Below are 24215 nucleotides of genomic sequence, written 5' to 3' on the forward strand. Positions count from 1 at the left end.
TCTCCTCTATCTAAAATCCTTGATAAATGTGTACATAAACAAATTCTTCAATATCTCATCTACCAAAATCTACTCTCACCTACACAACATGGTTTCTGACCACACCATATACCACAACAGCCCTCATTTCCTTCACAAACTCTATCTCCCTGGTCAAATACAATAACAAGCTGGTCTCCTGTCTCTTTCTTGATATCTCCAAAGCTTTTGATACTGACTCGCACCCTATCCTCCTTTCTAAACTCTCTCAACTCAATCTTTCTACTCCTACTATTTCCTGGTTTTAAAGCTACCTTACCAACAGACAAGAAGCGGTCAAATGGCTCTCCTCCATTTCCCCCTTCCTCCCTATTAAGATGGGAGTCTGTCAAGGATCAGTACTTGGTCCCTTACTTAACTTTTTCATAAAGCACCTCTACACTTCCTGTCTGCAATCATCCCTAATACAGTATGCAGATGACTGCATAATCATCACCACCTCCATTACCCTCCCTGACCTATATACCCTTACACAAAGTCATTCAACCTTATTGAAAAATGGCTCTTAAATAACCAACTTGTACTCAGCCCCACAAAGACTAAACCTCTATTTTTCCTTCCCAAATCACTGTCTCAACAGATATCCAGGTTCACCATTATATCCCTTAACAACACAATCATTAAGGCTGAAACCCATACTAAGCTTCTCAGTGCCATTATAGATGACCAACTTAAGTTTGACCTTCATGTATTCCACTGTATTAAGAAAAAACACCAAAAATTAGGTCTATTGTACACAAATACAAGCTTCCCATGTCCCTATGAAAAATAAACCAGACCCATGAATTCAAGAAAGCTGTAAAAGATTACCTAAATACTACCTGGACATGTCCTTGTAAATATCCTACTTGAACTCTTTACCCTCTTCTGTAATCCAACTGTCATTCTCTTCTTATTATGCTATTATATATTCTCGTATGTGTCATCTTATCTGTTTCCTCTTAGCTCAGCTCATCCCTTATTCTTCTTCACTGTACTCCTCAACTAACCTCCTCACTAACTTTATCTTCTCTTCCACTATTTACCTAACTCTTCTCTGTTCTTCTTTTCCCTACCTTAGTTCCTTTCAAAACATATATATGTCATTAATCTCCAATTCTAAAAGCAGTTTTCTTTCCCAATTAACCTTTTACTAACACAATAGCTTCCCTGCACACTATTTGAAACTGCTTCTTTTATTTTGCTCCTTGAACCTCTGTTTATACCAAAAATCACTGTAAAACAGAAGTGTGTAATAATGTGTTAAATCTGCAATGTCTGCATATAGTATTATTGTATTTTACTATTGTATCTTACTAGCAATTGTGATGCACTAACTTGTTTTACTGTGGAGCTTTTCTCCCCGGGCCTCCACTGAAAAAGGGCTTTTGCTCAGTCAGACTATCCCGGCTAGCACATGTCAAATAAATAACATAAATAAATAAATAAATAAATAAATAAATAAATAAGTTAAATAAACAAAGGAGGTAGTAACCATACAGTATGAAAAAGAAAATAAGTTGTAACTGTACAATATTATGTAGAGTACTGGGTCCAAATGATTATTAAGTAAAAAATGGTAATTGAGAAGTAGACAGAGTCTATTCAGTAAATTTTGTTAACAGCTTCCAAATGGGTTTCACCGAGTATTGTACAGTTAGTACAAGAAATAGTGAAGACAGTATTAAGAATATGCTTTTGTTCCCATAGTGAAATTTTATCAGTCTTATATATTTATATATATGTGTGTGTGTATATATATGTATATATATATATATATATATATATATATATATATATATATAGGGTCTATATTATATGAAGGAAAGTTTGTAAACAGCGAAAATGCTAAACTTTGATACCTTTATTGTGAGGGGCTGCACCCCCCTACCCCCCGGTAATTATATATATACCAACTCCGAGATCACACTACAGTGAAGAAAGGGCAAATTTCCCGATCTTCACTGTACCACAATCTCACAAAAAACAGATTGATGAATGGCATTTTCGCGTATAAAGCTGTTCAATATTTTGGACTTTCGTTCTTCTAATAGGAACCCTATATATATATATATATATATATATATATATATATATATACATATGGTTTACTATCAAAATTGCGAAAGGCAAAACAATTCCCGTTCACAACTTCGAAATAAACCATCAACCGGAATCACGACTGAGCCACAATGTTGACTCAGCTGATCGACTCAGCAGAGTCGACATTGTCTTCGAAAACATCACGTGATATCCGTATAGGAGCTCATGTAAATGAAACTCCTATACAACATATCACGTTTTTACTGCTGCCCTCACACCCCTTGCTAACAATATATTCCATCTCTGGGATCACACTACAGTGAGGATATGGGTGAATTTCCAAACCTCACTGTACCGCGATCTCCATACAGTTTGTCGAACACACTTATGCGAATAATGAATTGGATTCGCATCAGTGTGTTCAACTTTGCAATACATTTCACAGTTTGTGAACGACAATCTGACTTTCGGCATAATACTGATTGTCATTTGCAAAAATTATAGTAAACTTGTGTGTGTGTGTGTGTGTGTGTGTGTGTGTGTGTGTGTGTGTGTGTGTGTGTGTGTGTGTGTGTGTGTGTATATATTTTATATATATATATATATATATATATATATATATATATATATATATGTGGTTTACTATCATTTCAAAGAATTGCACATAAATTACATGAATACATATACATAAAATGTTGAAAAGCCATATGAGAACTTGACGTTATGACATGATTTGTGCATTTGCTGCTGTGTTTATGACTGCACACCTGGTGGTTTTGGGCTATGTGAATATTTCACTGTAAAATGAAAATATGAAAAAAAGTAAATGTCGACCGTTGCGTTACTTTCGACATTTATTTGGTTTGAAACTTTAAAATGGGCAAGAAACATCCATTTTTTAAAAGATGTTCTGTGATTCAGTCAAATGAATATAAAACTATGTATGTATCTGTATATATATATATATATATATATATATATATATATATGTATATATATATATATGTGTGTGTGTGTGTGTGTGTGTGTGTACAGTGGATATAAAAAGTGTACACACCCCTGTTAAAATGCCAGGTTTTTGTGATATAAAAAAATGAGACCGCAATAAATCATTTCAAAACTTTTCCCACCTTTAATGTGACCTATAACCTGTACAATTCAATTGAAAAACAAATCTATTAGGGGGAGAAATATACAAAATAAAATATGTATAATACAATGGTTGCATAAGTGTGCACACCCTTAAACTAATACTTTGTTGTGTGTGTACACCCTTAAACTAATACTTTGTTGAAGCACCTTTTGATTTAATTACAGCATTCAGTCATCTTGGGTACACACCTGCCATCAATTAAAGAGACTCTAATTAACAACAAATAAAGTTCAGCTGTCCTAGTAGGATATTCCTGACATTTTCTCAGTTGCCTGCTACAGCAAAAGCCATGGTTCACAGAGAGCTTACAAAGCATCAAAAGGATCTCATTTGTTGAAAGGTATCAGTCAGGAGAAGGGTGCAATAATATTTCCACAGCATTGGCTATACCATGTAACACAGTGAAGACAGTCATTAAAAAGTGGAGAAAATATGGGACAACAGTGACGTTGCAAAGAAATGGACGTCCTTCCAAAATTGATAAAAAAACAAGATGAAAACTGGTCACAGAGGCTGCCTAGAGACCTGCAGCAACACTGAAGGAGCTGCCGGAATTTCTGGCAAGTACTGGCTGTGTACTACATGTGACAACAATCTCCCATAATCTCCATATGTCTGGACTATGGGGTAGGGTTGCAAGATAGAAGCCTTTTCTTATGCAGAAAAACATCCAGGCCCAGCTAAAATTTGCAAAACAATACATCAAGTTCCCCAAAAGCATGTGGGAAAATGTGTTTTAGTCTGATGAGACCAAGGTTGAACTTTTTGGCCACAATTCCAAAAGGTACGTTTGACGCAAAAACAACACTTCACATCACCAAAAGAACACCTTCCCCACGGTGAAGCATGGTGGTGGCAGTATCATGCTTTGGGGTTGCTTTTCTTCACCTGGAACTGGGGTTTAGTCAAGGTGGAGGGAATTGTGAACAGTTCCAAATACCAGTCACTTTTGGCCCAAAACCTTCAGGCATCTGCTAGAAAGCTGAAGATGAAGAGGAATTTCACCATTCAACATGACAATGATCCCAAGCTTACATCCAAATCAACAAAAGAATGGCTTCACCAGAAGAAAATTAAAGTTTTGGAATGGCCCATCCAGAGCCTAGACCTAAATCCAATAGAAAATCTGTGGGGTGACCTGAAGATGGCTGTGCACAAGAGATGCCCTCACAATCTGACAGATTCGGAGCACTTTTGCAAGGAAGAGTGGGCAAATATTGCCAAGTCAGGATGTGCCATGCTTATAGACTCCAACTCAAGAAGACTGAATGCTGTAATTAAATCAAAAGGTGCTTCAACAAAGTATTAGTTTAAGGGTGTACACACTTCTGCAACCAGCTTATTGTATGTTTTTTATTTTTTATATTTTCCCCCTAACAGATTTGTTTTTCAATTGAATTGTACATGTTATAGGTCACATTAAAGGTGGGAAAAGTTTTGAAATGATTTATTGTGGTCTCATTTTTTTATAACAAAAACCTGGCATTTTAACACGGGTGTGTACACTTTTTATATCCACTGTTTATATATGTGTATGTATGCATATATATATATATATATATATATATATATATATATATATATATATATATATATATATATATATACATACATACATATATATGTGTGTGTGTGTGTGTGTGTGTGTGTGTGTATACATATATATATATATATATATATATATATATATATGTGTGTGTGTGTGTATATGTATGTATGTATGTATATATATATATATATATATATATATATATATATAGGGTCTATATTACCAGATCAAAGCTTTAGTTACTCGAATACCTAAAGATCGATCTGGTAATATCGAAATCGAAAAACCGCGAATGGCGGATTTCATGCAGGGGAAAGAATTCCCTTGGCCATTATGTGGATTATGCCCTTTGGTCCAATGTAGAGAAATCTCGGAGTTATTATATTTAGTTAGGAGGGCTGTGGGGGGCAAAGCCCCCCATTTGATTTGGGTTTAAAAGGTTTTTTTTTTCATATGGCCAAGGGAATTCTTTCCCTGTGTGAAATCGGCCAATCGCGGTTTTTGGATTTCGATATTACCAGATCAATCTTTAGGTATTCGAGTGACTAAAGTTTCAATCTGATAATATAGACCAGATATATATATATATATATATATATATATATATATATATATATATATATATGAATCCCTATCATATGATAGAAACCTCATTTGACTGAAACTCATTTGACTGAGACCATAAGACTGAAATTTCAAAAGACTGAAAAGTGACTTGACTGAAACCCATAAGACTGAAACCCATAATACTTAATTTCAAAATACTAAATTTTAAACTGGACCATATAAAACCAGACTAGGTGGGGGGCTATGCCCCACACACCTCCCAGTGCGTGGGGCTGTGCCCCCAGCACCCCCTAACTATATATACTAACTCCAGGATCGCACTACCATGGGGAAAAGGGCATAGCAGTGCAGCATGTAGACTGCTGTAAGGTAAGTGAAAGTTATATGCCCTTTTCCCCACTGTAGTGCAATCCTGGAGTTAGTATATGTAGTTAGGGGAGTGTGGGGGCATAGCCCCCCACATTGGAGGTGTGGGAGGTGTAGCCCCCTCACTTAGTCTGGTTATATATGGTCTATTTTACAATTTAGTATGTTGAAATTCAGTATTATGGGTTTCAGTCTTATGGGTTTCAGTCAAGTGACTTTTCAGTCTTTTGAAAATTCAGTCTTATGGTCTCAGTCAAATGAGTTTCAGTCAAATGAGGTTTCTATCATATGATAGGGATATATATATATATATATATATATATATATATATATATATATATATATATATATCCTTTGCTATTCTGTAAACAAAACCCATTCCATAAATGATAATGTGATTCATTATTGACGACCTTGGGTAAAATTTAAAGGTACCCAGTAGTCCAAAACAAAATGTGATCACAAAACAAAACTTGTTGCAGTTATGGTAATTTAAAAAATGTGATCCTGTCTTAGTTAATGACAATTTAAACACTAATTAATTTTGTCTGCAGTGGAAGGAAATTGCTATGAGTCTAGTATACAGGAGCAGATCTGAAAGACAGCTTAGCAAGAATTATAGCGTTAAATACTGTTAAATACGGATATTAAGATAATAGAGAGAGATGAGTCACAGAATTACTATGGGAAGAACAGTAAAGATAGAATGCAACAGCCAGAAATCAGTCTCTATCTGTGAAAGAAAACAAAGAACCAGTGTAAAACAGTATACATCCTGTATTAACGTGGTCAAGATAAATTGTGCCTATCTGTGCTTCAGCAAAGCATTTGACATAGATCATAGTGCAGCTATTAAACATTATAAAGACTGGAGTTAACCCAGTTTGGACAACAAATTAAAAGAATGATTCTGACAGAAAACATGGAGGATGGGACAAGGATCTAACTAGAGAAAAACATATTTGTTTCACATTACCCAGTTTTGGACCCATATTTATTTAGAACAAATGCTGCTTTCTTTTCTACTACAAGGGTAATAAAATATACAGTTGATTTATAATTTGTTGCAAAAATCAGTGTCTCTGGTTCTACAGTGGATGATTAAAACACTTTGGTCAAAAAATTAGTCCATTGATTGTGGTCTTGCAGAATATCCAACTTGTAGCTCATCCTTCCCCAGGACATTTAGTCTGGCATCCTTACAGGTGTTGGGCTGAACTATGAGAGTCATTCTCATATACGTAAGTATGCAACTATTCAGTCAGATTCTGCATCTAATGCTGTATTTTTAATAATTCAAAGTTCAGTATTTAGAAGTAATTAGATGTTTATAAAGCATTTAAACATTACATCCAACTCTAGTATGTCATATCCATAAATTAATATATAAGAAAGCCTATTTTATTTATTTATTTATTTGCATTTGTTTACTGGGAGGTCTACTGGGCCAGGGTGAGCCCTTTTCAGTAGAGGCCCGGGGAGAAAAGCTCCAAAAACAAACATGATAAAGCTACAGAATCAAAATACGGAAATCTAGCAGTGATGGTACAGAACACTACATTACAGAATAGGTGATGCAATAAAATAGATACTACTAGTTATACAGATGCTAGATTTTAAGTATGCAAGCCAAACAAGAATACAATTGATGACATGGGATAATAGTGAATGTGTGAACAATACAGTACTGCAGTTTTACAGTAGAGAGTGAAAGATGGAGAGCAGCAGATTAAAGATACTGAGTGCAGGTTTAGCCTTTGAGCTATTGCTATATAGGCATCAAGACTGAATAGAAGATATGGTAAGTAAATGATATAGTAGATTATGTGTGGCTTGTGGCACATGTTGGACTTAGTAAGTTGGAAGCACTGAATGTATATATCAGGAGTCTGAGCTGTAAGTGAGATGGGGAGGAAAAGGAGGAAGGCTAGGAATATTTTTATTTTATAGTCAATGCTGGTACATGTACATAGCCAATGGGAGAACATGTATTGATTCAGCAAAGTCTTAAAGCACTCAGGGTTGCTAGTAGATGTAATTGAAGAAGGTATAGCATTCCATATTTTTGCAATAGTTTATGGGTAATGATTATGACTGGCAGAAATGTTAGGTTTTGCTACATTAAGGAGTGTCTGATTGACTGATCACAGAGGTCTATTTGTGTGATACATTATTTTGATTGCTAACACTCATGACCTCAGTTTACATGCACATATATTATAATTGTAGGCCTTACTCATGACCTACATGAGTGGAACTCAGTGTTCACTTTAGCCCATCTACTGTTTTCCATAATTATCGACAAACATCCATCTAATCGCCCTCAGACACCCCTAATTCTTTATGCAGATGATTTGGTCATTTAGAGGTCAAACAAATCCCACTTTTACAGAAACTTGGCTCTAAGATGACCTCCAAACCCTCAACCAGTGTCTAGTATGACAGAAACCTGTACTCAATCCCTCAAAAACAAAAGCAATGATATTTGGAATGAACCAAAAAATAGGCAAAACACCCAGCATCCTTAATAGTAAAGATATTATCAGTACCACCATCGAAGCTACCACATCCCTCAAATACCTTAATATTTGGCTAGATCAATTACTTTACATTCAACTGCACATTCACAACACAAAAAGATCAGCACATTACTGTTCTTGGTGAACAAGCTATTGCCTCTTCTGTCCAAGCCAGCCAAAGCTGCCATAGGAAAAGGCATACTCATTTCAACTCAAATATGGATTACCTATTATAGCTGCACCCGCAAAGAAAAAAAGCCACTACTTTACAAACCATTTCCAATAAAATCTGTCGGTTCATTACTAACTCGCCCAATAATAAACACCACTGCCTAATTCGCACCAAAGCTAAATGGATCCCAGTACATTTGACAGCCAGCCTTCTATTAGGATCACTAATTCACAAAGCCCTTTCTCCTGAGTCATTGTCCTGTCTCAGTCATAAATTTTCACCAAAACACCCACATATAATCTCATGGGTATCTGTCAAGCTCAACCCACTCTAATAATTTCAAAAAGTAAACTCTATTGCACGGACCATGGATTCTCCATCCTAGCACCTAAACTATGGGACTCCATTCCTGTCTCAATTCAAAACATCGAAAAATACTCTGACTTCAGACAACAATTCAAGGAATACCTCTTCACCCAAGCAAAGTGCAGCTACACTCATACAGGTCATGTAATATGAAACTTGCAGTTCTCTCACATACCCCTTTTTCCCAGTTTTATCCTTTCTTATCTCATCTTGTCACCCCCTTTACTTACTGCCTCTCATTCATCCTACTTCCCTTTTCTCTTTGCATCGCTCTTTTCTTTTCTACTCCTCTTCCCTCTGCATGCCTCTTGCACCTTTTCTCTGTTTTCTCCCCATTATATCTTTTCTTGCAACTATTCTCACTTGCCTGTTCTAATCTCTTTTTACCTCTCTATATAATGATATGCTGCTGCTCTTATAGCATAGGCCATTTCAATCATTATGGCTACATTTTATCCATAAGCATAACTCCATTTTTCCATCCATGTTTTGACATTGTTAACTGCTTCTTAAACTAAATGTTGTAGCATATTCTTGCATCTGTAAATATGTTTGGTTCATTTCTTATGTGATCCTATTCATCCGGGTTGTACCTGCAAATGGTCCTTTGAGATCAGTGCACTGCCCTAGTAAACAAGTATAAATAAAATACAATAAAAATTAATAAATAGCAAAGCTATAAAAGGTGTTATTGTGTCAGCTTACATATTATCCTATTATTATTATTATTATTATTAGGCTCATTTTCTGTTTGTCTCAACTTCTTTTGCAGCCTATAGATAGATAAAAGATAGACAGATAAATAGATATGATTAAATCATGAAAGGTTGAATACACAAAAGAGAAAACCTCAAATGGCTGAACATAGAAGACAGCGAACACACAAAACATTGAATACCACTATGAGTGACTAACAAAATACTGAATACTTCTGTACAATTAAAAAAATATGTCAGTAAAACCAAACTACAAAAGCCACCTCAAGTGCTGTCTGAATAGTGGTATTGTTAGGGGAAAGGGTTTTCCTGATGCAGTATGTAGGGTTGGGGTTAGTGGTAAGGATACGCTTAAGGTAGGAGTAAGGCTGGGCAGGGGAACTTGCCATTACTTCATAACTAAGTCATCATTTAAGTGTAAATTATCTTTTATTATTCTTAGTGGAAACCCCAGAATTCTCATAGAATGCCCATCTGTGGACTTGGGCCTGCTGTTTTATGACATTAACTCTCATGCTTTTAGGAGAATAGGTAAAGCATTAATTTATTTTAAGCCTATTTCTTTACATGTCTTAACAAATTCAGTTTTCTGATCTGCATTGTGATGCTGTACTAATCCCAAAACCTGGAGACTGTAAAAGCAGTGGAATTGCTTTTATATAAGTAAAGATTATACTACTTTGCATAATCTGTCCAGTAAAATGAACACCAAGGGCACTATTACACCAAAATGACAACAGTTTCTTAAAGAGTGTTAACATTGTTTTCTGTTGAACAAAGGAAAGCTTCAATCCAATTACTAAACCTACATTCCATGACCGAAATATAGGTATGTCTCTTACACATACCTCTCAGCCTGACATAATGGGGGGATAAATATCCAAAAATAAGGACACATTTTAAATATTGCTCTTATAAACTTATACAGTTGCTTTAATAACAGAATTTGTGTTAGAATGCATTTTCTGAAGGATATGAAGTCTGAAAATCAAATGCATGTCATTATTGAGTGACTTTAATCCTTAGATTATCCCAGTGATTTGTCAAAAAAACCCCCCACAATTTTTATGAGGAACAGACCAAAATATGAGGCAAAATCTGGACATTCTGAGAAAACCTGTACATTTAAGAGGTATGTGCTTACATTTTTCTGCTTTAATATCAAAAACTTGCGGATCTGAAAAGGTGAGAAAGAAATATGTAATGGTACAGTTCTTGACTTTGGTGTCTTTCCATCATTATATTCTGATAAATAAAACATTTACTTACACAACTTATGAGTAACTAAGGCAAGTCCTAGAACATACTATACTCTGTTTATTACATTTATTTCACCCTTTACTACATGTAACATTCTATAATATTCCATGATACACATGAGCAAAGTAAGGCATTAGTTCCTTTGGCATCATCAGGATACCATCTAAGTGACACCAAAGGTAGCCCAAATGCAAGACACCTTTCAGCTTTTTCTTCCTCATTCTCACTATCCTGAATTGTCACTTTCCTGTAGCACAAATAAATGTGATTTATCTTCAGCAATCGGCTGCAATAAAAATGTTTCCCTGCAGCATATTTTTCTGCCTTGTCTCAAGAGAATTACATCTTATAATAACACTATTAACTGCATGGCCTTCAATAAATCTACAACATGCTTTCCATTTTTTTAGGTCCCCTCTTACAGTCTAAACACCCGCATTGTGCTCAAAGCAGCCCATAATCATGTGCTTAGCTGCTCTTTGTCACTTTTTCCCTTACGAATATGGTCTAGTTTGAACAATCGATTCAGCTACCTGTGCAAATTTCGCTTTTATTGTTACCTTTTTTTGAAGAATGTTATGTTCATTACATTTGTCTTACACCCAAATAAGTTCATATTTTTCATTTCTAAAGTCAGAGTCATTAATAAATACATTAAAGGGAGCACTTTTCAGAGCTATTAATAAATATATTGAAGTGAGCACTTCAGCACTTTCTTGTGCAGCATCTTTTAGGTCCAGTTTAGGTTTACTGCAATGCTCTACAAGCAGTTTACAGTTATGCATTTATCCATCATTTTAACATAGCAGTAACGAAGCTGGATTTAGAACATGGCATCTTTCTAGTATATAATGTTAATTGTAGTTAAAGGCAGTAGTTCACATTTATTAATGTTGCTGGTAGGGCGGTGTTGGATTCCTTTTTTCATTAACAAAGTAACTGCAGACTGTAGCACTGTTACAGTTAGTGGAATTCCTAACACAAAAGGGCAGTACTGCAAAGACAATATTGCTGCTACTGTACCTTCTGCCGTCAGAAAAGGTGGAAATCCAGAAGCTACCAGATCCACAACTTTGCTGTAAAAAGCTTCTGGAGATTTTAGTTTTATTTATTTATTTATTTTATTTATCTTTTGTGATCAGGTTAGTCCCACTAGACTAGTAGCCTGTTTTCAGGGGAGACCCAGTGTGGTATTTATGCTTCTAATCATGTTGCTGAGTCAGTGCTGTTTGTGAAAACTGACTAAACTCATAGCTGAACGATACAATGTTAATTCCACAGTCTCAGGTTCTGAAGATAAGACTTCCTTTAAATTTGTAAAAGCAGTCTATCTTTGAAGTCCAAGTAAGCAGCTCTGAGGTATTAAAATGAGGCAGTTTCTGAAGAGATTTTACAAGGTTTGCATATCTCAGGACCCATTGCTGGCAGTATGCAGCCATGCCCAGTAAAGTTCTCACTTGAGAAACAGTAGTGTGCCTAGGGACCTTTAAAAAAGCTCCAGTTTAAGACACGGGTAGGGAACGCTGTCCTGCAAAAATACCATGTCCCAAGTAATATACATATTATGTAACTGGTATGCATCTGAGAAGGACGAGACCATAAACTTCCTTGATTTAGTGTATTAGGGTTGTACCATCCCCACATAAAAAAATGTTTTCAGAATCTTTTTTTAGAATTGGTAAAAATATGGTCCGGGTGTACTGCTGTCCCCTTTAAGTAAAAGCAAATGGGTATGCAAAACATTAGGATCATTTGGAACAAGAAAGAAAACAGAATAATGATGAATAATGGTCAACTAAAAGTCCTGCACAAACCTATAAATATTTCCTTGACTTCTTAACAGGTAGAATTGGAGTGCTACAAACATCAAGTTTTGAAATTATTATGCCTTGGTCCAATAAAGAATCAATAACTAGTCTGTTCCTCAGCTTCTTGAGATAAGGAAATATATTTCTAGACAAATGTTTACTGAAGTCTTTATTTATTGTGACCGGAGTCTGGATGTGGTGTTTGTATTTAATATCATTTGAATGTGATGTCAGCTGTGAAAGCAGAAAAATCTGATATATTTCGTGTTGCAGAACTTTGCTATCTGTCATTGTAGTCTGATATTTCACAACTAGTAAAGCTAACAGAGTAAATTATTTCTTTGTTAGTAGCACTTCTAGTAAAACACAGCTGGCAGAGCAATAAATAGTACATCCTAATTTACATATTTTTTGCCTGACTGAATTATTTTATATATTTTCTGGCATTGCTTTCTGTCATCTATCCTGAAATTGTTTCTTCTGTCTATTTAATGTTTCACTGAATATTGTGGTCTGTCTGTCCCTCTGCAGTTAGAGAGGGTTATTGGTGCTTTCACCTCTTTGTTATTCAATATTTAACTATTAGCCTAGAGGGTTTCTCTCTGCTTTAAGTGTTAGCCACATAGCTGAGAATTTATTTTCTGCTCAATATCTGAGTAGTTTGGCTGGCTACAATCAATTGTATTAGAAGCTGAAGTTAAGTACAAATTTGCAGTTTTAAAGTTAGTACTGTATTTTATTTTTCTGTCTATTTAATTGTTTAACTTAATTTGTCTGACTGAAATATTTTTTTGCCTGACTGAATTATTTTATGTATTTTCTGGCATTGCTTTCTGTTCTCATCTGTCCTGAAACTGCTTTTTTCTGTCTATTTAATTGTTTCACTGAATATTATGGTCTGTCTGTCCCTCTGCAGTTAGAGGGGGTTATTGCTGTTCTCACCTCTTTGTTATTCGATATTTAACTCTTAGCCTAGTGGGTTTCTCTCTACTTTAAGTGTTAGCCGCATAGCTGGGAATTTATTTTCTGCTGACTATCTGAATGGTTTGGCTGGCTATAATCAACTGTATTAGAAGCTGAAGTTAAGTACAAACTCACAGTTTTAAAGAGAGTACTGTATTTTATTTTTTTGTCAATTTAATTGCTTTACTTAATTTTGCCTGACTGAAATATTTTTTTGACTGACTGAATTATTTTATATATTTTCTGGCATTGCTTTCTGTTCTCCTCTGTCCCAAAACTGTTTTTTCCCCGTCCCACCCTATTCTTATAGGTTCATAGGTAGGTACTAGGCTATTGGCCCTAGGGCCTATATAAGCCTAGCCAAACGGTACTCTGGCTTTTGCCAACCAAGAAAATTATTTTCCTGTGCCCCTGTCAAGCAGAGTCACAGAAGTGATCCCTGGGGTGAATTTCCTATCTCCCATCCAATCATCAAGATTTTTCTTGAAGAGTGCTAATTAGGAGCTTTGTTTGATATAGCTAGGTAGCTTGTTCCAGAGTATGGGAAGTCTGTGGGGCAGGAATCTATCCCTCCAGCACATTCTGTTTATTGTGGTGACAAGGTTTAGGTCCCTAGAGCATGTACCGTGGAGGGATTGGGATTTCATTACGTGGAGCATGTCCAACAGCTCTGGGTTTGACATAGCTTTCAATGTTAGGCAGAGATCGCCTCTGAGTAGGCGATATGCGACAGAATAAAGCTGGAGTTTTTTTAGATGGTCTGCATAGGGCATCTGTTTGAGGCCAGTAATCCTCTTTGTGAGGTATTTCTGTGGCGTTTCCAGTTGTTGTAGATGTCTTGTGAGGTACATACCAAAAGGGGTGTTGTACTCTATAATGGGTCTAATGAGTGATGAGTAGAGGGGGACAATGACCTCTTTTTTCCTGGATGAGAAACCTTTTGTGATGAGGTGTGCCACATAGAAGGATTTCCTGACTACTGTGGCGATGTGATTATCAAAGGAGAGACTACTGTCCACCTGTGTCCCAAGGTCTCTTATCACACATTCAGTGTTAAGTAGACTACCGCTTATGTGGTAGTTCATGGGTACAGAGTTTTTACCAAAAGGGGATGACAATGCACTTTTTGGCATTGAGCTTGAGGCCATGGCTTTGACAACAGGCATCTGTCTCAGTGAGGCCCTTTTGTAGGATGTCCACATCATTAGGAGTTTTGATTATGGCTCCTAGTTTGCAGTCGTCTGCAAACTTTGTTAGCTGAAGACCTTCTGTGTTAGCCTGTACGTCAGAGAAGTAGATACCAAACAGGAGAGGACCTAGGACTGAACCCTGTGGTACTCCACTTGTCACTAGTCTGAAGTTGGATTTAGAGTCTGCTACCTTCTCAGTGTGGGTTCTGTCAGTGAGCCAGTTGGCAACCCATCTTGTGACATAGGGATTTATACCTAGTTTAGTGAGTTTATCTATAATTCCAGAGTGGGGGATGGTGTTGAAAGCCTTGGTGAGATCTAGATAGGCTATGTGAACCACCTTACCCTCATTTATGGCTTTGATGATCGCTTCAAAGAAGTCTATCAGGTTTAGGGGACATGATCTGCCTTTTACAAACCCGAACTGGGTAGGGTCCAGAGTTTGGAGATTACCAATGTCATTGTTTATAAGTTCCATGATGATATGCTCCATAGCCTTGCAGACCAGGCTCATCAGGCTAATGGGGCAGTGGTTCTCAGAGTCCATGGTGGCTCCCCCTTTGTGGAGTGGGATAACCATTGCTGTGCACCATTCAGTGGGCACAAATTCTGAGGTGAGGCTATGATTGAACATGGTACTTAGGTGGGGTGTTAGTTCATTCTGTAGTTCATGTACAACGCAGCCTGGGATGTTGTCAGGTCCCATGGATGCTGTGTTCTTGGCTTTGGAGAGTGTGTTTTTTCACCTGTGCAGCCGTGATTACAGGTACTTTGCATTCTTCGGGTATAGAGATGGGCCCTTTAGGGGATGAGAGAGGGGTTAAGTTAGCACTGAATCTGTCTGCCAGGATGTTGGCAATATCAGTTGGTTCTGTATATTTAGTGCCATTGTGCTGTAACTCAGAGCAGATCTGAGTGTTGCCATTGAGATTCTTGACATAGCTATAGAATGCTTTGGGGTTGTCTTTATAATCAGTGGTGATTTTGTTTTCGTAACTAGGTTTGGAGGATTTTATGAGGGATCTCAGCTTCTTACTGAGGCTGACCCCGGAGTTCCTCCAGTCATGGGATTTTACTCTTTTTTTGCAGCAGTTTCTTTCTTTTGTTTTAGAGTTTGTTTATAGCAGGGGACCACCAGATTGGCTTTCTTTTTTTGGAGGCTAGCATCTTGGTTCTGTTAGGGATTGCACGATCCATGCACTCGTTTAAGTGCTTATAAAGTGCAATTGTATAGGATTCAGCAGTAATATCTCTATTGTCTGTCAGCATGGGTGTCGTGAAGTTTGCCACTTCTGTCTTAAGAAGCGTAAAGTTGGCTTTGGAGAATTTTTTTTACGGTGGTTTCCCTAATGGGGGTTGGTGGAGGGATGTGGATGTCTAGGGTGATTTGCTTGTGGTCGGATTTGACCAACGAGGAATTGACCTCTGGTGTGGAATACCAGTTGCCCACATTGGTAATGACCAGGTCTAGGATATTGCTGCCCCTGGTGGGGGTGTGGTTAAGTTGATCCAAGGCATTGGAATTTATGAATTCCAGAAAACGTTAAACACAAGAGTTGGTACATGAGTAGTTTTCCCAGTTAATGGTGGGGTAGTTGAAATCGCCCATTATTAGGGTGTTGTTATAGTTGTTATAGGTGTTGTCCATTCATGTGGTGTTGTTATAGTTGGTGGCTTTGCAGTTGCCTGCCCCTACTGTAAATTTGATCTGGGACACTCCTCCCAGTCTAGTGTTCACTCTACTTAATACAGAGAGAACATTTGAGAAGGCCAACCCACTTCCTCTCTCCTTGCACTTTATTAAAAAAAAATTGCACTTTATTCATCTGCTTTTACTGTATTTGTGTTTCTTCCTACTTTATTACCTTATTTTGCTTTAGCCTCTTCTTAAAAGTATTCAATTGTATTTATTCTGCTGCATTTATTACTGCTTGGTAGTAGCCTGATTAAATTGTAACTGTTATTCTAAGCCTGTTGGTTGGGCTTCACACCATTTGTTTTACATTAAGAAGGTTTGTGGTCTGCACTGTTCTGGCAGGACAGGTAGCTTACATTCTTCTAAGTTGGGAATTGCTGACTGACGACTCAGTGTCTGTTATTCTAAAAGTGTATTAGTTTTGGTTTAAGCACTTAGGCTTCAGGCCAGTTATTTTACATTAAAAAGGTTTGTGGTCTGCACTCTTGTGGGAGGAGAGGCTAGATTCTGCCCTTCTGAGCTGGGAATTTCTGGTTAAAGGCTTATTGTACCTGCATATTTGAACTGTTTCTTTCTGAAATTGGTATGCCTTGTTTGCTGTAAAACAAGACTAGATTCAGACCTGCTGAATCTAGCTTTGTTTGTATAACTTGAGCACTAATCCAGGCCATGTTTTTCTGGAGAAGGTTCCCCTGCACCTTAGTGGCAAGAGTGTGCAGTTAGAACTTGTCTGATGGAAGACTGCTGGAACGGTGTTCAGTTTTTAGCTTTTTATTGGCTAATTAGTTAATTTGTTTAAATCAGTTTGCTCATTTGCTACTTTTATATTAAAAAAAAATACACTTTATGCATTTTTGCTTAGCTAGGGTTAAAATATTCCTGGCACCATAAAGTCTGCTCTTCAAATTTTCCCTTAGAACTAGCCAGTTTTTTAGTTTTACCACTCAAATCTGTTTCTTTGAGCTCAGCACTTGTTCAGAACTCATTGTAAGCACTAAATAAGATAAGCTACAAATTATTACAACACTCAACTTTCCTCACTTGTCTAGAGGAAAACAGTTTTTAGTACTTAATAAATAAGCACCTATCCAGGCATGTCTATGTGTCAGCTCCTGGTGTTTTCTCCTGTCTACCTGATGAATCTGGGCATCTTGGGACAATGCAGCAATTGCCTCATGTACACAGACAACCCTCTCCTCCTACCACCCAACACTACAACCTGTGAGAGATGCACTTATATAGCCAAACTGGACGCAAAGCTCTCTTCACCCAAGACTGGACTAGACAGCCAAGAGGAGAGGGTAAACATTTGCACCACACCACACTCATCACATAGTCACTCAAAACCTGCTCCACCAAAACACACACATAGAAATACAAAACACACACCTACATTCACGGAGGCTCTCATTAAAAATCTGCCCAAGCAACAGAGACCTCCAAAGCAGAGCAACCTCCACCCCCCCAACACAACCCAAATGATACATAGCCCACAAATGCAGTGTGCCACCCAACCACAGCCCATAAGAAATAACGAGCACAACATTCTAGTCATAGGTGACTCTATAGTCAGGAACACTGATGTTCCACTCACCAGGCTAAAAAAAGTGAAAGTTACTATTAGCTGCCTGTCGGGTACCAGGATACACTACATAACTCACACACTCAGGTCACTCCACAACAAGTACAAATATGACTCTGTCATTGTCCATGTTGGTGTGAATGACCTGAGACATACCTCCCTGGACTACATGAAAAGAGACATGGAGGAGCTCTCCAATCTTGTAGCCCAGGCAAGTATGACCCTAGCCCTGAGTGGCATCCTGCCATCACCCAAAATGATACCACAGTACAAGGACAAAATGATTGACTTCAACAATTGGCTAAGCTTCTGGTGTCATTCTAAGGGGATCCAGTATCTGTCTGCCTGGGATGACATGATCGACAGACCATAATGCTTTGCCAGAGATGGCCTGCACCTGTCGCCCCTGGGATTCCGGATACTGGCAAAGGCTCTTGCCACCCCTATAGTGCCTTTTTTAGGCAAGGTTCAAATGACAAATTCACCACCATAACAGGTACATGCAAGCAAAATCTGAGGGTAATGCTACTCGATGCTAGAAGTCTAAACCTCAAAATGCACTCACTCGAGGCACTCCTTAAAATGGAGAACATCGACATCTGTGCAGTGACAGAGACCTGGTTCAAGACTCCAGAGAGCACTCCTGCATTACCAGGCTATAATTCATACCACACCTTTTGGCCACCTAACCTGGACTGAAACACCAAAGGCAGAGGCATGTCCATATTCATTAAGGATAGCTACATCTCCAAGCTAGTTGCTCAGCATAATGCATCCGAGATTATCCAAGTGTAACTAACTCTGGGCAAGACCGCAATCCAAATTGTAGCTTGCTACAGATCCCCCACCATGCCCCAGGATTCCCACTCCTCATTTCTTGATATACTGGAAAATATTAGGGTACAACCCAACAACCCTAATAATGGGCAATTTCAACTACCCCACCATTAACTGGGAAAACTACTCATCTACCAACTCTTTTGCTCAACATTTTCTAGAATTCATAAATTCCAATGCCTTGGATCAACTTATCCACACTCCCACCAGGGGCAGCAATATCCTAGACCTGGTCATTACCAACATGGGCAACTGGTGTTCCACACCAGAGGTCAATTCCTCATTGGTCAGATCTGACCACAAGCTAATCACCCTAGACATCCACATCCTGCCCCCAGCCTCCATTAGGGAAACAACTGTAAAAAATTTCTCCAAAGCCACCTTCACTCTTCTTAAGAGGGAAGTGGCAAACTTCATGACATCGATCCAGATGGACAATAGAGGTACAACTGCTGAATCCTACACAAATGCACTTTATAAGCATTTACACAAGTGCATGGATCATGCTATCCCTAACAGAACCAAGATGCTATCCTCCTAATAAAGGAAGCTAATCTGGTAGTCCCCTGCCATAAACACACTCTACAACAGAAGAAAGAAACTGCTGCAAAAAAGAGTAAAATCCCATGATTGGAGGAACTCCCTTGTCAGCCTCAGCAAGAAGCTGAGATCCCTCATAAAATCCTCCAAACCTAGTTACGAAAACAAAATCTCCACTGTTTCTAAAGACAACAACAAAGCATTCTATAGCTATGTCAAGAATCTCAATGGCAACAATCAGATCTGCTCTGAGTTAGAGCACAATGGCACTAAATATACAGAACCAACTGATATTGCCAACATCCTGGCAGATAGGTTCAGTGCTAACTTTACCCCCCTCTCACCCCCTAAAGGGCCCATCTCTATACCGGAAGACTGCAAAGTTCCTGTAATCACAGCTGCACAAGTAAAAACCACACTCTCCAAAGCCAAGAGCACAGCATCCATGGGACATGACAACATCCCAGGCTGCGTTCTGCATGAACTACAGAATGAACTGGCACCCCACCTAAGTACCATGTTCAATCATAGCCTCACCTCAGGCGTTGTGCCCACTGAATGGTGCACAGAGATGGTTATCACACTCCACAAAGGGGGATCCACCACAGACCCCGGGAACTACCGCCCCATTAGCCTGATGAGCCTGGTCTGCAAGGCCATGGAACGTATCATCATGGAACTTATAAACAAAGACACTGGTAATCTCTAAACTCTGGACCCCACCCAGTTCGGGTTTGTATAATGCAGATCATGTCTCCTAAACCTGATAGATTTCTATGAAGCAGTCACCAAAGCCGTAGATGAGGGTAAGGTGGTTCACACAGCCTATCTAGATCTGCCAAGGCTTTTGACACCATCCCCCACTCTGGAATTATAGATAAACTCACTAAACTAGGTATAAATCCCTATGTCACAAGATGGGTTGCCAACTGGTTCACTGACAGAACCCACAGTGTGAAAGTAGCAGTCTCCAAATCCAACTTCAGACCAGAGACAAGTGGAGTACCACAGGGTTCAGTCCTGGGTCCTCTCTTGTTTGGTATCTACTTCTCATAAGTACAGGCTAACACAGAAGGTCTTTGGCTAATGAAGTTTGCAGATGACTGCAAACTAGGAGCCATAATCAAAACTCCTAACAATGTGGACATCCTACAAAAGGACCTCACTGAGACAGATGCCTGGTGTCAAAGCCATGGCCTCAAGCTCAATGCCAAAAAGTGCATTGTCATCCCTTTTGGTAAAAACTCTGTACCCATGAACTACCACATAGGTGGTAGTCTACTTAACATCAAAAGTGTGATAAGAGACCTTGGGACACAGGTGGACAGTAGTCTCTCCTTTGATAATCACATCACCACAGTAGTCAGGAAATCCTTCAACGTGGCACACCTCATCACAAAAGGTTTCTCATCCAGGAAAAAAGTGGTAGTTGTTCCCCTCTACTCATCACTCATTAGACCCATTATATAATACAATTCCTCTTTTGCTATGTACCTCACAAGACATCTACAACAACTGGAAAGGCTGCAGAAATACCTCACAAAGAAGATTACTGGCCTCAAACAGATGTCCTACGCAGACTGTCTCAAAAAACTCCAGCTTTACTCTGTCAGATATCGCCTACTCAGAGGCAATCTCTGCCTAACATACAAAACTATGTCAAACCCAGAGCTGTTGGACATGCTCCACTTAAAGAAATCCCAATCCCTCCGAGCTACATGCTCTAGGGACCTAAACCTTATCACCATAATAAACAGAACATGCTGGAGGGATAGATTCCTGTCCCAGAGACTTCCCATACTCTGGAACAAACTACCTATCTATATCAAACAAAGCTCCTCATTAGCATTCTTCAAGACAAATTGTGATGATTGGATGGGAAATAGGAAATTCACCCCGGGGATCATTTCTGTGGCTCTACTCGACAGGGGCGCAGGAAAATAATTTTCTTGGGTGGCGAAAGCCAGGGTACCTTTTTGACTAGGCTTATATAGGCCCTAGGGCCAACAGCCTAGTACCTGCCTATGAACCTTTAACTACCTAGCAAATTTACTGAAACTGTTGAACTCAAGAGAAAGGCATACTGTGTTGTGAAAGGACTACAGAAGCTGTCATCAATTTAGATACAGAACAAGATATTACTTGATTTGCTAATCAAACTCTTCAACAATATTTCCTTATTAAAGAATACATTGAAATTATTTTTATTCAGTCCCTTCTGAAAATGGACTTTGTCAAACAGGGACAAAACAGTCATCAAAATGTAAATAAATAAATAAATTCTAACATCTTTCTATATAAAGGCACATATGACTAAACCACGGAATGTGAGCTTTGTACAGAATAAGATCCGAAATAGCCACATATAGGTGGATCTTCGTAGCACCTCCTGTATAACGTGGTTTACTCCTTTTTATTAGTCTTTGCATTAATTCTGTCAGTGTTAATTTTCCTGATGCTTCAATGAACTTTGTATGTTTTATGTGATTGCTTTATTTACTGTTTTTAAAGAAGTGCTTTATATAAATAAGAGACTATTCAATGCCATGTCATTTCCACACTACACACACATAAAGAGACACATACATACACACAGACATACAAAACTACACTACAATTTCCATTTCAGTGGTAACATACTATGATATAATAGTGTCAGAAAACAATGGACATTCTAAACAGATAATTTCAAATATTTAAAGCAATATAGGATCCAGAAATTATTTCAGAATGTTAATATTCTCTGTATCAGGACTGTATCAAGAATATAGTTGCTAGTGCTTAATTTTTATGGACTTACAATATATCAGAAACATTAAATGAATGATGTTATCAAAAATTCTTATTACTGGGCTAACATTACCTCTTCATATGGTTTCTGTTTTCTTTAGGACTATGTTCTTTCCATTTTGTTGGTTGTAGCAGTAATACTTATGAAGACATTCTGCATTTTTATTACAGCTCTTGTTTTCAGTTATTCAGTCATGTAAGTACCAACACAAAGTTATCTATTTAGATCCATATTACTGTAATGAAATGTGATACTGTATACTGTTATTAGTAAATACTGGAAAAACATAACTCATACTATATCAATGATGTCTAGTTTCATTCTGCAGCCAGATGTCTGCTGGAAAAGAGAACAATAATTGGCTAATGTTGTTTCTTAGGGGGAAAGGGGCTTCTACAAAAGGGGCTAACAACAAGACAAAGATGGATTTGATGCTGCATAGTTTGTCTTCCATCATCTACGTGTGTTTCTGTGTTTGAGAATATTTGAATTAAATCAAGCAGAGACATTTAAGTGAGGTGAAATCAAATTAAAGTGTAGTCTATGTTCTACCAAGGTGCAGAGGCCATACAAGGAAACCAACCATGAAAACAGCCAGAAATTCAAGCTAAAAGTAATGCTCTTTATAAGCATACTGCAAGCATTTTTTTCTTTATTAAAATAGATAAAATTCAAAAACGTGGACAAGATAAATTAGGCCGGTTATGTCTGTTAGACTATATAGAAAAATGCAGACAGATAACATAGAAACTCTTTTATATTCCAGGCTTAAGCGATCATGTGTTCTGTATTCTTTATACAACTGAGTAATTTGTCCAGAAGATGTTACTACTGTAGTATTTCCATAGGTATGTTTTATGTAGATGTTATGATTAGGATATAATACTTGCATATTTAGATGGTATATTAAAAGTTTTATTTAACATTATTTTTGAAAATGTATCTATTAGTCAATATTTTGCTCATATAAGATGAAATATTTAAATGGGGTTATTCAACTTACTTATTGTATCTGTCTTTAGGTTTCAATTAATTGTGTGAGGAGATTTGCATTCATTATTTAAATAAAAGTTCAACAAGAAACCAGGTTTTAAACTGATAAAGTTGATTTGGGTGAAACCAGGTTGATGGTGTTCTTATGGCAGATTTCCATTGCTAACAGTTCATTAAAATATTTTACTTTGGTCGGGTGCTGCATGTTTTTATGTTGGGGGATATAAACAAGGTATAAGTCTTGCAGTGTGCAAATATTCGCTTTCTGTTTCCTGACAGTTTACCAATAATCTTGGCCTACTCAAATTTCTTTTGAACATTCAACAGTAAGAAGTGCTTGAATATAAACATGACAAATAACAAGTAAAAGTTCTTATATAAAAGCCACATATGTAAAAGCATCTAAAAGACAGTGGCAATCCAGAGCCTTCATTGTATAATGCCCTAAACCTCCTTTAAAGGAGACCCAAGGAAAATATGCAAATGGCCCCTTAAATACATACACATATTCCTTCTACACTGCTTGTGAATATCAACTGACTTAACTTTTTATGTAAAAACACGAGCTAGGATTTATTCATATACATATTCTGGATTGGTAGATATTTCTTGTATAACACATAAAAACATGGAGTAGTAAAATCTTAATGGTCTTTGTAGACTCTTTGTTAACAGCACCCTTCAACGTTTTCCCTAGTCCTTTCTTTTAACAGTATGTTCCTTGATGCTGTTAACTGTACAGTACAACTTTGGTATCCACACCTTTTCTCAACAATACACCAAAAACTAGTCTCCAAGACTTATTCTTTGTACTGCAATACACATCTGTAGGAAAAAAAATTGAATTATCAGCTACAAAAGATCCTTTCATTTTTCATCCAAAGGTCAGCAGCTGCTCCAATTTCCTCTGACATCAAAGAGACATGAAAGGTAAAATGATGATCCTCCAGACTGCCAGTAGGTATGCATGCTGTATGTGACCATGTGTATCCCATAATAGCCTCGTATCCTACCTATAATTAGTTTCCTGTCTTGTCCTGTCTTGGTGCTTGGATAGGCTTCAGTAGCCCAGTGACTCAACTAGAT

The 24215-nt window shown here is 37.6% G+C and overlaps 1 protein-coding gene across 1 annotated transcript in view; it reads left to right on the plus strand.

The window, feature by feature from the left end:
* LOC122800466 (T-cell immunoglobulin and mucin domain-containing protein 4-like) overlaps nt 1–24215 on the plus strand; it is a 545825-nt gene that overhangs the window by 439542 nt on the left and 82068 nt on the right. Inside the window, exon 5 of the mRNA XM_044069910.1 lies at nt 22237–22331. Coding sequence (XP_043925845.1) covers nt 22237–22331 — 95 coding nt within the window. The remainder of the gene's footprint in view (nt 1–22236; nt 22332–24215) is intronic.

The sequence above is a fragment of the Protopterus annectens genome, chromosome 4.part0, assembly GCF_019279795.1.
Source record: "Protopterus annectens isolate FY-2018-M chromosome 4.part0, PAN1.0, whole genome shotgun sequence".
In the NCBI taxonomy this organism is placed as follows: Eukaryota; Metazoa; Chordata; order Ceratodontiformes; family Protopteridae; genus Protopterus; species Protopterus annectens.